Source organism: Callorhinus ursinus, unplaced genomic scaffold (genome assembly GCF_003265705.2).
Source record: "Callorhinus ursinus isolate GAN/ISIS: 27379988/994484 unplaced genomic scaffold, GSC_fseal_2.0 scaffold16, whole genome shotgun sequence".
NCBI classification, from domain to species: Eukaryota; Metazoa; Chordata; class Mammalia; order Carnivora; family Otariidae; genus Callorhinus; species Callorhinus ursinus.
In genome coordinates this window covers 20807544-20819554 of record NW_027397078.1, presented here as the reverse complement: position 1 = coordinate 20819554, position 12011 = coordinate 20807544, and the positions used below count along the sequence as shown (strand labels likewise).

Sequence of the window (12011 nt, the reverse complement as noted above, 5' to 3'; positions counted from 1 at the left end):
ACATGATCTTTTATGTGGAAAACCCAAGACTCCACCCCAAAATCGCTCGAACTCATACAGCAATTCAGCAATGCGGTAGGATACAAAATCAATGCACAGAAATCAGTTGCATTTCTATACACTAACAATGAGACTGAAGAAAGACAAATTAAGGAACTGATCTCATTTACAATGCACCCAAAACCATAAGGTACCTAGGAATAAACCTAACCAAAGAGGTAAAGGATCTGTACTCTAAAAACTACAGAACACTCATGAAAGAAATTGAGGAAGACACAAAGAAATGGAAAAACATTTCATGCTCATTCCATGCATGGATTCAAAGAATAAATATTGTTAAAATGTTTATGCTTCCTAGAGTAATCTACACTTTCAGTGCAATCCCTATCAAAATACCATCGACATTTTTCACAGACCTGGAATAAATAATCTTAAAATTTGTATGGAACCAAAAAGATCCCCGAATAGCCAGAGGAATGTTGAAAAAGAAAACCAAAACTGGTGGCATCACAATGTGGGACTTCAAGCTCTATTACAAAGCTGTGATCATCAAGACAGTCTGGTACTGGCAGAAAAACAGACACATAGATCAATGGAACAGAATAGAGAACCCAGAAATGGACACTCAACTCTATGGTCAACTAATCTTCAACAAAGCAAGAAAGAATATACAATGGAAAAAGAACAGTCTCTTCAATAAATGGTGCTGGGAAAATTGGATGGCTACATGCAGAAGAATGAACCTGGACCATTCTCTTACACCATACACAAAAATAGACTCAAAATGGATGAAAGACCTAAATGTGAGACAGGAATCCCTCAAAATCCTAGAGAAGAACACAGACAGCAACCTCTTCAACCTTGGCTGCAGCAACTTCTTGCTAGACATGTCTATAAAGGCAACAGAAACAAAGGCAAAAATGAACTATTGGAACTTCATCAAGATTGAAAGCTTTTGCACAGCAAAGGAAACAGTCAACAAAACTAGAAGGAAACCTATGGAATAGGAGAAGATATTTGCAAATGACGTATCAGATAAAGGGCTAGTATCCAAGATCTATAAAGAACTTATCAAACTCAACATCCAAAAAACAAATAATCCAGACAAGAAATGGGCAGAAGACATGAACAGACATTTCTCCAAAGAAGACATACAAATAGCCAACAGACACATGAGAAAATGCTCAACATCACTCAGAATCAAGAAAATACAAATCAAAACCACAATGAGATGCCACTCACACCAGTTAAAAGGGCTAAAATTAACAAGACAGAAAACAAATGTTGGCGAGGATGTGGAGAAAGGGGAAACTTCTTACACTGTTGATGGGAATGCAATCTGGTATAGCCACTCTGGAAAACAGTATGGTGGTTCCTCTAGAAGTTAAAAATAGAGCTACCCTATGACCCAGCAATTGCACTACTGGGTATTTACCCCAAAGATCCAGATGTAGTGAAACAAAGGGGCACCTGCACCCCAATGTGTTATAGCAGCAATGTCCACAATAGCCAAACTGTGGAAGGAGCTGAGATGTCCTTCAACAGATGAATGGATAAAGAAGATATATAGATATATATATCTATATATCTATATATACACACAATGGAATATTACTCAGCCCTCAGAAAGGAAGAATACTTAATCATTTACATCAACATGGATGGAACTCGAGGGTATTATGCTAAGTGAAATACGTCAATTGGAGAAAGACAATTATCATATGGTTTCACTCATATGTGGAATATAAGAAACAGTGCAGAGGATCATAAAGGAAGGGAGGGAGAACTGAATGGGAAAAAATCCAGTCAGAGACAAACCACGAGAGACTCTTAACTCTGGGAAGCAAACTGGGGGCTGCCAAAGGGGAGGTGGGTGGGGGAATGGGGTGACTAGGTGATAGGCATTAAGGAAGGCACGTGATATGATGAGCACTGGGTGTTATATGCAACTGATGAATTACTGAACACTACATTTGAAACTAATGCTGTACTATATGTTGGCTAATTGAATTTAAATTTTAAAAAGGAGGCAAGAGTATACAATGGAGAAAGGACAGTCTCTTCAATAAATGGTGTTGGAAAAAGCCACAAGCAAAAGAATGAAACTGGATCACTTCTTACACCATATACAAAAATAAACTTAAAGTGATGAAAAACTTGAATGGAAGTCCTAAAACCAAAAATCTCCTAGAAGAAAACTTAGGCAGTAAACTCTTTGACCATAGTCTTAGGGTTATTATTTTGGATCTTTTTCCCTAGACAAAATTAAACAAATGGGACAACATTGAACTAAAAAGTGTATGCACAGCAAAATAAATAAATAAATTAATTAATTAATTAATAAAAAAAGACAACCTACTGAATGGGAGAAGTATATGCAAATGATCTATCTCATAAGGGGTTAACATCCAAAATATATAAAGAACATCTATAACTTGATAGCAAAAAAATAAACAATCCAATTAAAAAATGGGCAGAAGACCTGAATAGACATTTTTCCAAAGAAGACATGAAGATTGCCAAAAGGCATATGAGATGATACTCAATATCATTAATCATCAGGGGAATCCAAATCAAAACCATAATGAGATCATTTTACACCTGTCAGAATAACTAGAATCAAAAAGATAAGAAATAGTAAGTGTTGGTGAGAATGTGGAGAAAAGTGAATCCTCATGTACTGTTGGTGGGAAAATAAAATGGTGCAGCTACTATGAAAAATAGTATGGAGGTTCCTCAAAAAATTAAAAATAAAACTACCATATGATCCAGCAATTCCACTTGTAGGTATTTATCCAAAAAAGGAAAACACTAATTCAAAAAGACATACATTCCTATGTTCATCACAGCATCATTTATAATAGCCAAGATATGGAAGAAACCTAAGTGTCCATCAGTAGATGACTGAATAAGCAAGATGTGGTGTGTGTATATATATATGTGTGTATATATATATATACACACACACAGTGGAATATTACTCAGCCATAAAAAGAATGGAATCTTACCATTTGTGACAACACAGATGGACTTAGTGGGTATTACCCTAAGTGAAATAAGTCAGAAAAAGACAAATGCCATGTGACTCTACTTATTTGTGAAATCTAAAAAAATAAAACAAACAAGTAAAAAAAAATGAAACACAAATAGACTCATAGATACAGATAAACTGATGGTTGCCAGAGGGGAGAGGAGTAGATGGGATGGATGAAGTAGTTGAAGGGGATTAAGAGGTACAATCTTGCAGTTATAAAACAAATAATCCATGGGCATTTAATGTATGGTATAAGAAATATAGCCAATAATATTGTAACAACTGTGTCTGGTGACAGATGGTAACTAGACTTATTGTGGTGACCATTTTGTAATGTATATAAATACTAAATCACTTTGTTGTACACCTGAATGTAATAAATATTGTATGTCAATTATTATTTAAGAAAAACTAAATAAGTAGACAATAAAAAATAATAAGCATAAATGTAGAAATAAGTAAACAGAAAATAGTAAAGCCAAATAACTAAAGCCTGTTCTTCAAAAAATGTATGTAATACACAATTTGTATTAATATCATCAATTACAAAAAAAGCACTAGAAATAAGTAATGTTAAATAAAATTGTCTAAAATATAGGTGCAGGAGAGATTTGATATGAGAACACCATAAATATGTTTTAGCAATACTTCAAGGTAACCATATGGTGGACCAGGAAGGAAAGGTTCTTCCTGAAGAAGTTTTTCAGATGACAAACTCACAAGGAATGATAGTATTACAGAATTAACATCCCACAGCTTCTAATGGTTTAATGGATAAAGGTAATGATCATCAGTATCTGCCAACATCACTAAAAAAAGAGACACAAACATGTTCCTCCTAATAGAATTATACAATGTCACCTCTGAAGTGACCTTGCAAATAAAGCAACAAAAATCTTACAAATGCTAATATGATCAAACTTTTACCTCTAATTATTGATGATTGTTCATACTGTCAGGTATATTGAGTTCATTATACTCTTCTCTGTACTGTTGTATACCCTTAATAATTTCTCTAGTGAAAATGTTTATTACAAATATCATGTTCTTATACCACATTTTCTTTATCCATTCATCTGTTGATAAACATTTAGGTTGCTTTCACATTTTGGCTATCATGAATAATACTGTGATGAATATGGGGGTGCAAATATCTCTTCAAGATCCTGATTTCAATTCCTTTGCATAAATATCCAGAAGTGGGATTGCACACACTAAAAATTTTGTTAAGAGAGTAGATCAAGTGTTATGTGTTTTTTTTTTTTTACCACAATAAAGAAAACATACCATGTTTTTAAATTTTAAAGTCCAAGTTAAATGGACTGGTTCCTGGAGAAAGATAACGACTAAATTGTTCCAAATAGAAATAGAGAACTTCAGTCAAATAATACAAACTGAAACTCTAGTCTACATTCTAGCCCCCCTCAAAATATTCTAAGACCAGTCAGATTTGGAATCTAGTTGCACCAAATGGTCAGGAAAGAACTAATGGCCACCTTACATAAACTTTTCCAAATCATACAAAAAGACAGAAAATTACTGAACTCATTTTAACAGGTGTGCTGACCTTGATACAAAGACCAGAAAAGGACATCCAAAGAAAAAAATCACTTTAGCCAAGCTCAGTCATGTAGAGGCATCTATACGAAATAAATTTATAGCATATCCAATATAGTAGTGAATAAACAGGCTGAGTTCAAGAAATGCAAAGATATTAAAATATTAGAAAAAAACTGCCAATTGGAATTTCTCTACATTAATAGATTAGAGGGCAAAATGTATTTGATCATGTCTAAGGGTGGATAAAAAGCCTTTGAAAAAATGTTTACCACCAATTCATGTAAAAAGTTTTAGCAAAATAGCATTTGAAGAGAATTTCTATTTCCTAAAATCTACAGCAAACTATATATATAAATGTGAAATGTTAGAAGCATTCCCATCAAAGACAGGACAAAGATGCAGATGTTATGATACTGTATCTATTGTTTAAAGGTGGACTGAAATACATAACAAGAGGAATAAGAGTAGCAAAATAAATAAGAAAAAGGAATATTGAAATGATTGAGATAATAAATGGTGACACTATGATCCTTAATTAGAAAATCCAAAGGAACCAGTGCACAAAATATTCAAATGAATAAGATGCTCCAAAGCAGTTATATAAAAGATTACCAAAATTGGGCACCTAGCCACACAAAATCAATAATTAATTAAAATAATTAATAGAAAATATCCCCAAAACAACAGCAGCAATATCCAAAATTTACCTAAAAAGAAATCTAACAAAAATGTACACAATAATTTTGGAAACAACTATAAGTACATACTGATATACTTAGAGAAAAAGTCCCAGATAAACAGTAGAACACACTATGTTTATTCACGGGAAAAAGAATACAGTAAAGATGTCAATTCTCCTTAAATTATTTACAGATTTAAATATGGACTGCTATGGACTGAATTGTGCCATTTCCCCCAACTTCCAATTCATATGTTGAAGCATTAATCCCTGATGTGACTGTATTTGGAGATATTTTAGGAAGGTTAGTAAGGTTAAATAAGGTCATAAAGGTGAGTTCCTAATCTAATAGGGCTGATATTCTTGTAAGAAGAGGAAGAGACACCAGTGATCATTCTCTCTCTGTGCATTTTGAGGAAAGTCCATGTGAGGACATAGCAAGAAGGTGCCCAAATGTAAAACTAGGAAGAGAGCTTTCACCAGAAATTGAATCTGCCCTCACTCTATCTAGAACTACTTGCCTTTAGAACTTTGAGAAAATAATTTTTTTAAAGATTTTATTTATTTATTTGACATACAGAGAGAGTGAGTGAGAGGGACAGCACAAGCAGGGGGAGTGGCAGAGGGAGAGGGAGAGGGAGAAGCAGGCTCCCCACTGAGCAGGGAGCCCGATGCGGGGCTCCATCCCAGGACCGTGGGATCACGACCTGAGCTGAAGGCAGACGCTTAACCAACTAAGCCACCCAGGCACCCCAAGAAAATAAATTTTTGTTGTTAAGGCACCCAGTCTATGGTAATTCATTATGGCAGCTTGAGCATGCTAAGACACTGCCTCACATACAGCTTCCAAGATGATACCAGACTCAGGCTGCTGTTTCCTAAAATCAACCCTAGAGAAACTATAAAAGGGAGAATGAAAGAATAGTCTTAGCAACAGCAAAACAACATAGATGAGAAATTCCTGAGAGAGACTAAGTCTGTGTTGAACTAGAAACTGTATGTGGGCAGGCCCTGAAGTTGGAACTAGTCTGTAGCCACAAGACAGAATTGGTCAGAGGAAAGGTTTTAAGGTGACCCTTTGATTCTTCCAGGGTGCCCTGGGATAATGAATTTCTACTGCTTTAGTGAAGGGAGTTAAGGCTGTTCTTCCGAGGCTGAATGGCCAGGACCATGGGGTTAATATCAGGACAGCATCAACATTTGGGGTTGTTTGAAACAGTATGAGTCCAAAGGCTGTGCAGTAACCACTTGAAACCTCTTTAAAGGGTAAGGACTGACCTTTTAAAAAAATAATATTATAATCAAATATAAGTAATAGAAAGAATGAGTCACATTTAACAAGGGTAGGTATTATTTCATGAAAAAAATACATACATATGCACACTTGTTAAAGATGTAAATATATTTCTTATTATGAATGAGGGTCAAAAATAAAAGTTACTGGACTGGACTGAGCAATGTTAGATAACATGGAAAGAACTGAGTCTCAAAAATCATGCAGCTCAGTCTCTTCCTTGGAAAACAGATCTTTTAGAGTAGGTTCCCAAGTCTAAGTCTGATTGGCAAACAAACACTATGAGCCAGTGTATTTTTCCTCTTACAGCATACCACCCATCCTAGGACGCTGCCTTAGGCTGTAAACTTCCCCATCTCATATCTAGCCTGGGACTCATCAATTTTCTGCCAGGTTTGCAGGAGGGAAACAGCTTAGAGCTTTCAGAAATTTGGTATTCCCCAGGGAGCCTTTAAAGAACCAGTCAAGAGTTAGGACTCCCTGCCTCCACCCTGAGGACAGAAAGGACAACACACCCCAAGAACAGAGAAACCCGCACACAGCCCCACCCCTGCTTTCACTGCTGGGAAGCACAAAGCAGAGCTGTCAGCACGAGGTACTGACTGACTTCCACCTCCAGGGTCTCACGTCTGAGGAGGGCAGCCTCAGGTCTGCAGAAGAGAGAAATAATGCTGAGAGTCAAGGTGAGGATCCTTACTTAGAACTGTGGGAACATGACCCCCCCAGAACATGCCCCCCGCAAAGGAAACCACGGAATTCTGCCCCGATCGGTCCCCGTGCTAAGAGGCCCGAGGCCTGGCTGTTAGGCCCAACGCCCCCTCAATTCCGTCTGAGGGCATCAGAGAATGAAGACTTTGATCTGAGGCTGGTGGACTCAGATCAACAAAGTGAAACATCCCAGGCTTTATTCGGAGTCATGGAGAGGACCCTGAGTGAGGACTGAGGGTATTCTCAACCCCGCACAACCCCCTACCCCTGCAGTCTACCCTGGGAGGCCCCGGGCAGGGCTGTCAAACTCTGGGAGGTGGGGGTCTTGGTCTAACCGGAGCGGGCACAGGAGTGAGCACTGAAACCCTAATCATCCAGGACCATGGGGATCCCATAAATCCTGCTCCTATGGTCAGCTCTGGAAGGCTGCTGCAGAAGTGGCCAACTAAGGCTCTTCCTCATTTGCTATGCAAGAACCTCAGGGTGGTAAAGTCATTGGTGTAAGGAGTTTAGCTTCAGAGCTCCGGGGCCGGGGGCCGGGGGTGGAGGGGTGGGCGGGGGCGGGCCTTGCCAACAGTTGACAGGCTGATGGTAAATGTGAACTGAGGGAATTCTCCACCTCAGAACAGAGGGAACCACACAGACCTGGTAACTTGCCCGGCCTTGCTCTCAGCCCCAAGTTGACACAGACAGGGCTGGAAGCTGGAGCCTAAGGCACACTCTAACTTCTTCTGCAAGGTGCTCAGGGGACAGACTGATTAAAAAGAAGCCCTGTGGGGTCCTAGGGCAGTGTTCTCATGGAAGCCCGTAAAAGCGGCTCTGGTTAAAGACAAGGTGGAATGTCCCTGCTGAAGGTGCACACACTATCTCATTCTCCCTCCTCCAGGTGCCCTCATTGCCTGCCCTCCTGCCCCCACTACTGCCTACTGTCTCTAACCAGTGTCACCATGCCTCGGGGGCAGAAGAGCAAGCTTCGTGCCCGTGAGAAACGCCGTCAGGCCCGGAGTGAGGCTCAGGGTGCCCGGGATGCTCAGGCCACTACAGCAGCTGAAGAACAGCCCCCTTCTTCCCCCCTTCCTCTTTTTGGTGGTAATGCCCAGAGCTCCTCAGCTGCTGGGTCAGATAGAAAATCCCAGGGGTCCTGTAGAGCCCCATCCACTACCACTTCTGCAGGGGTTTCACACACAAGATCTGATGAAGGTGCCAAGAGCCAAGATGAGGAAAGACCAAGCACCTCTCAGGCACAGCCCAGCACTGATCATTACCGCAGAACCCCTCTAGATGACAAGGCAATTCTATTGGTGCAATTCCTGCTGCGCAAGTATAACATGAGGGAGCCCATAACAAAGGAAGACATGATGAAGTATGTCATCAAAAAGCACAAGGAGCACTTCCATGAGATCCTGAGGAAAGCCTCTGAGCTAATGGTGCTGGCCTTTGGCATTGATCTGAAGGAAGTCGACCCTACCAGGCACTGCTATGCCCTTGTCAGCAAATTTCAGCGCACCTCTGATGACATGCTGAGAGGTGAAGAGATCATGCCCAAGACAGGCCTCTTGATGACTATCCTCTGTGTGATATTCATGAAGGGCAACCGTGCCACTGAAGAGGATATCTGGGAAGTACTTAATGTGATGGGGATATATGCTGAAAGGAAGCACTTCATCTATGGGGATCCCAAGAAGCTCATCACCCAAGATTTGGTGCAGGAAAGGTACTTGCAGTACCAGCAGGTGGCCAACAGTGATCCTCCACGCTATGAGTTCCTGTGGGGTCCGAGAGCCCACGCTGAGACCAGCAAGATGAAAGTCCTTCAGTTCTTGGCCAAGATCCACAATACGGTCCCCAGTGCCTTCCCATCCTGGTATGAAGAGGCTTTGCAAGATGAGGAAGAGCGAGCCCGAGCCAGATTTGCAGCTCTGCTTCGTACTGGTGCCCTGGCCAACGTGCACGCCAGGGCCAATTTTGGCAGCTTCTCCCACCTGTAGTGAAACCTGAAGCACTTTCCTCACTTTGTGTTTGAAATAGTGTGAGGCCTTAGGTGGTGCTAGAGGGAACATAGTGCATATCATATGTTCTACATGAATAACTTATAAATTTATCTTTTGTTGTTCAAAGTTTTCAAATGTTTCTTTTTAAAAAAGTTTAATTAGCTTCACAATGTAAGTGTATGAATATCAGTTACATATTTAATGCTATTTATGAGATTTAAGAGTAAGAGTTGTGCTATTTTATCAAACAAACTGGGTAACTTTCCATCTTATTTGGTGCTCTGGAACAAGAAAACATAGCATTGGAATAGCTATTTCCTTAGAAATGTGAAAGAAGTTAGCAACAAAATGCTGGGATCAAAAAATAGAGAAAAAAAGTAAAAGATAGTCAATTTTTGGTTTTTCTTATTCCTTGTCTTCTGCTGTTCTGTAAAATAAAAGTTATATACCTGAACTTGCTTCATTTATTCAAGAATGTAGGAGAAAATAAATCATAAGTTGCTTACTGGCCCTTTTTTTTTTTATTATTCCTCAAACATTAATTGAGCATATTGTTTGGAAGGCTCCACGGTAGTATGGGGTATGGTAAGAAAAAGACCGAGGCACCACCCAAAAAAGGAAGATAGTGAGATTCACTCTAAGACAAAAAAAAAAAAAAAAAAAAAGAGTGAAAAGAAGGATTAGGTGGGAGAGGAGGTAGAGGTCCAGATGAAGGCAGTCAAGTGTAAATGTCCTGAGGCAAGGCAATTTGGGGCCCTGGAAAACTTCAAATCCTTCTATGGGAGGTAACTTTAAGTTAAGATGGGTGGTGGGTCACAGGAGGGTATGAAGGTGGTGAACAAGGGCCAGACCCTTGGGTGGTGCATCACAGAGTTGAGAAACTAAGCCTCAGTGGAGAACTGCTTTTAGCAGCCACTTTGGGATCATGGATAAACCAGATGTTAATCTTTACCTGGGGAGGGATTGCAGGTGCCCCGTGCTCTCGTCCCAATGCAAGTGAACGGAGGGCAAACAAACTAGGTATTTTATCCATATTATCACCACAGAGTTTCTGATAAATAAGGGTAATACTTCCTTGAGGCTAGATGCCAAAAAACTATTGTGCTTCACTCTTTGCCGTGGGCTGGGAGAAACAGAGCCTGCTCCATCCAAAGGGCATTTAACGAGCTTATCTTGGGTAAAATTTAGCAAATACAAGGGAGGGTTTGATTTTGGTAGGGGTTAAATGAATGAAAATAGGGGTGATTTGTATCAAAGGGCGACTGGGAAGGAGGGAAGGAGTTGGTTCTTGACACACATTTTAGGAGCTTTGAGTTGCATCCAGATGGGGAAGTTTCCCCAACATCCAAATTAAATAATACATGCTCTAAGTGGGATGATTTACTAAGGTATTTTTTCTTGATAAGCACAATTTTTGGCTGACTTGGTGTACAGTATCCTACAGCACTGGATATTGTCAGACATCTCCTAGACTAAAACAACACAACAAAATAAAAACCAAAAATTTCAATGGAAGTTTGTTAGTATCTGGGGTCAAAAATGTCATAGCAATAATTGCCATTCTTTAAAGTTTCAATGCACACTACTCACTGTGCCATGTGCTTCACATACATTGTACACATTCCAACAGTCCTAGAAGACAGGGCTTGGTAATGTGTTGAGTTCACACAATGAATGACGGGGCTGGGACTGAAGCTATGGTCTTATTCCAATGGCCCACACTGTTTCACTCCTCCCAGCATGACATCAAACTCATGTCTCTTAATTCCTTTCTCTTCTCACTATTCCATGATGGCTCTCAGGCAATGAAAGAAGGACCCTGTGGCTGAAGTACTAAAAGCAGGCCTAAAGAAGGAAGGTGCAAATGAAAATCAAGGACAAGTTGGGGATTGTCCATGGGGTTCATTTTCCTAGGATCCTCCCGCCCCTCGCCCCAGGGTCCCTTGAGAGCTGGCGCTGCCCTGGTTGCAGCACTTGTGTGCAGTCCTGGCACTTCCCTGCATGATAGTTCCTTCCCCTGGGACCTTCCCAGTAGCCCTCATGACCAAACTGGGACCTGGACCATTGGCCAGCTCTCCTGTGTGTCCTGCTCTGGAGGCTGCCCCTGCTCCTGGTGGCACAGAGAGCCACTATCCCCCGCCCTCCCCTGACTTAGAGCATTGCAACTCCCAGCAGCTCTCATCCCTCCCCCTGGCCCCCCTCTGACAGCAACTGCCCTTCTGTGTAATTCTGACAGTGAGGTTTAGACACCTCCTCACCTCCCCTAGGTGCCTCCATAACATTCTCAAAGTATTTTCAAATCTGCTGGTGACTAGAGTCTGATTTGGCACAGAACCTAGTGTTTCTTGGGATATAACACTGAAGTTAGACAGGAGATTTTAGAAACCACCCTGATATTTGCAGTAGAGTTTTAATGGGCTGAATTATTTGAATTGGTCACTGACCACATTCAACAATAAGTGACTTTACCTTGTTGGTCAAAACCCAAGCTTCCTCCATTAAGTAGTAGATGAGAAAAAGTTCATGGAAATCACTTTGTAAGCAAACATGTACATAGACAGAATTCCTAAAAACCCAGGAGTCTTTCTAGTAGGTGGAAAATGGTTCCATGGCAGTTGGGCTATACTCGATAAGAAAAGAAAAGTCAACATTCTTCCACTTACTCTTGTCTCTGTATTCTCCTCTTAGGAAAATTTTGGCTTTAGGTAATAGTGCAATACTCCTATTGCCCCCAAATTCTAACTA

General features: G+C 40.2%; 1 protein-coding gene across 2 annotated transcripts; it reads left to right on the top strand.

The window, feature by feature from the left end:
- The first annotated feature begins 7393 nt into the window (after window positions 1-7393).
- On the top strand, window positions 7394-9712 carry LOC112812954 (melanoma-associated antigen B18-like). 2 transcript variants are annotated; one of them, XM_073902201.1, is made up of 2 exons: window positions 7394-7499; window positions 8162-9712. In XM_073902201.1, the coding sequence occupies exon 2, from the start codon at window positions 8223-8225 to the stop codon at window positions 9261-9263; it is 1041 nt and encodes a 346-aa protein (XP_073758302.1). In that variant the 5' UTR covers window positions 7394-7499; window positions 8162-8222; the 3' UTR covers window positions 9264-9712. The 2 variants fall into 2 exon arrangements, with proteins under 2 accessions (XP_073758302.1, XP_073758300.1); XM_073902199.1 differs by having other exon boundaries at window positions 7407-7512.
- The last annotated feature ends 2299 nt before the right edge of the window (window positions 9713-12011 follow it).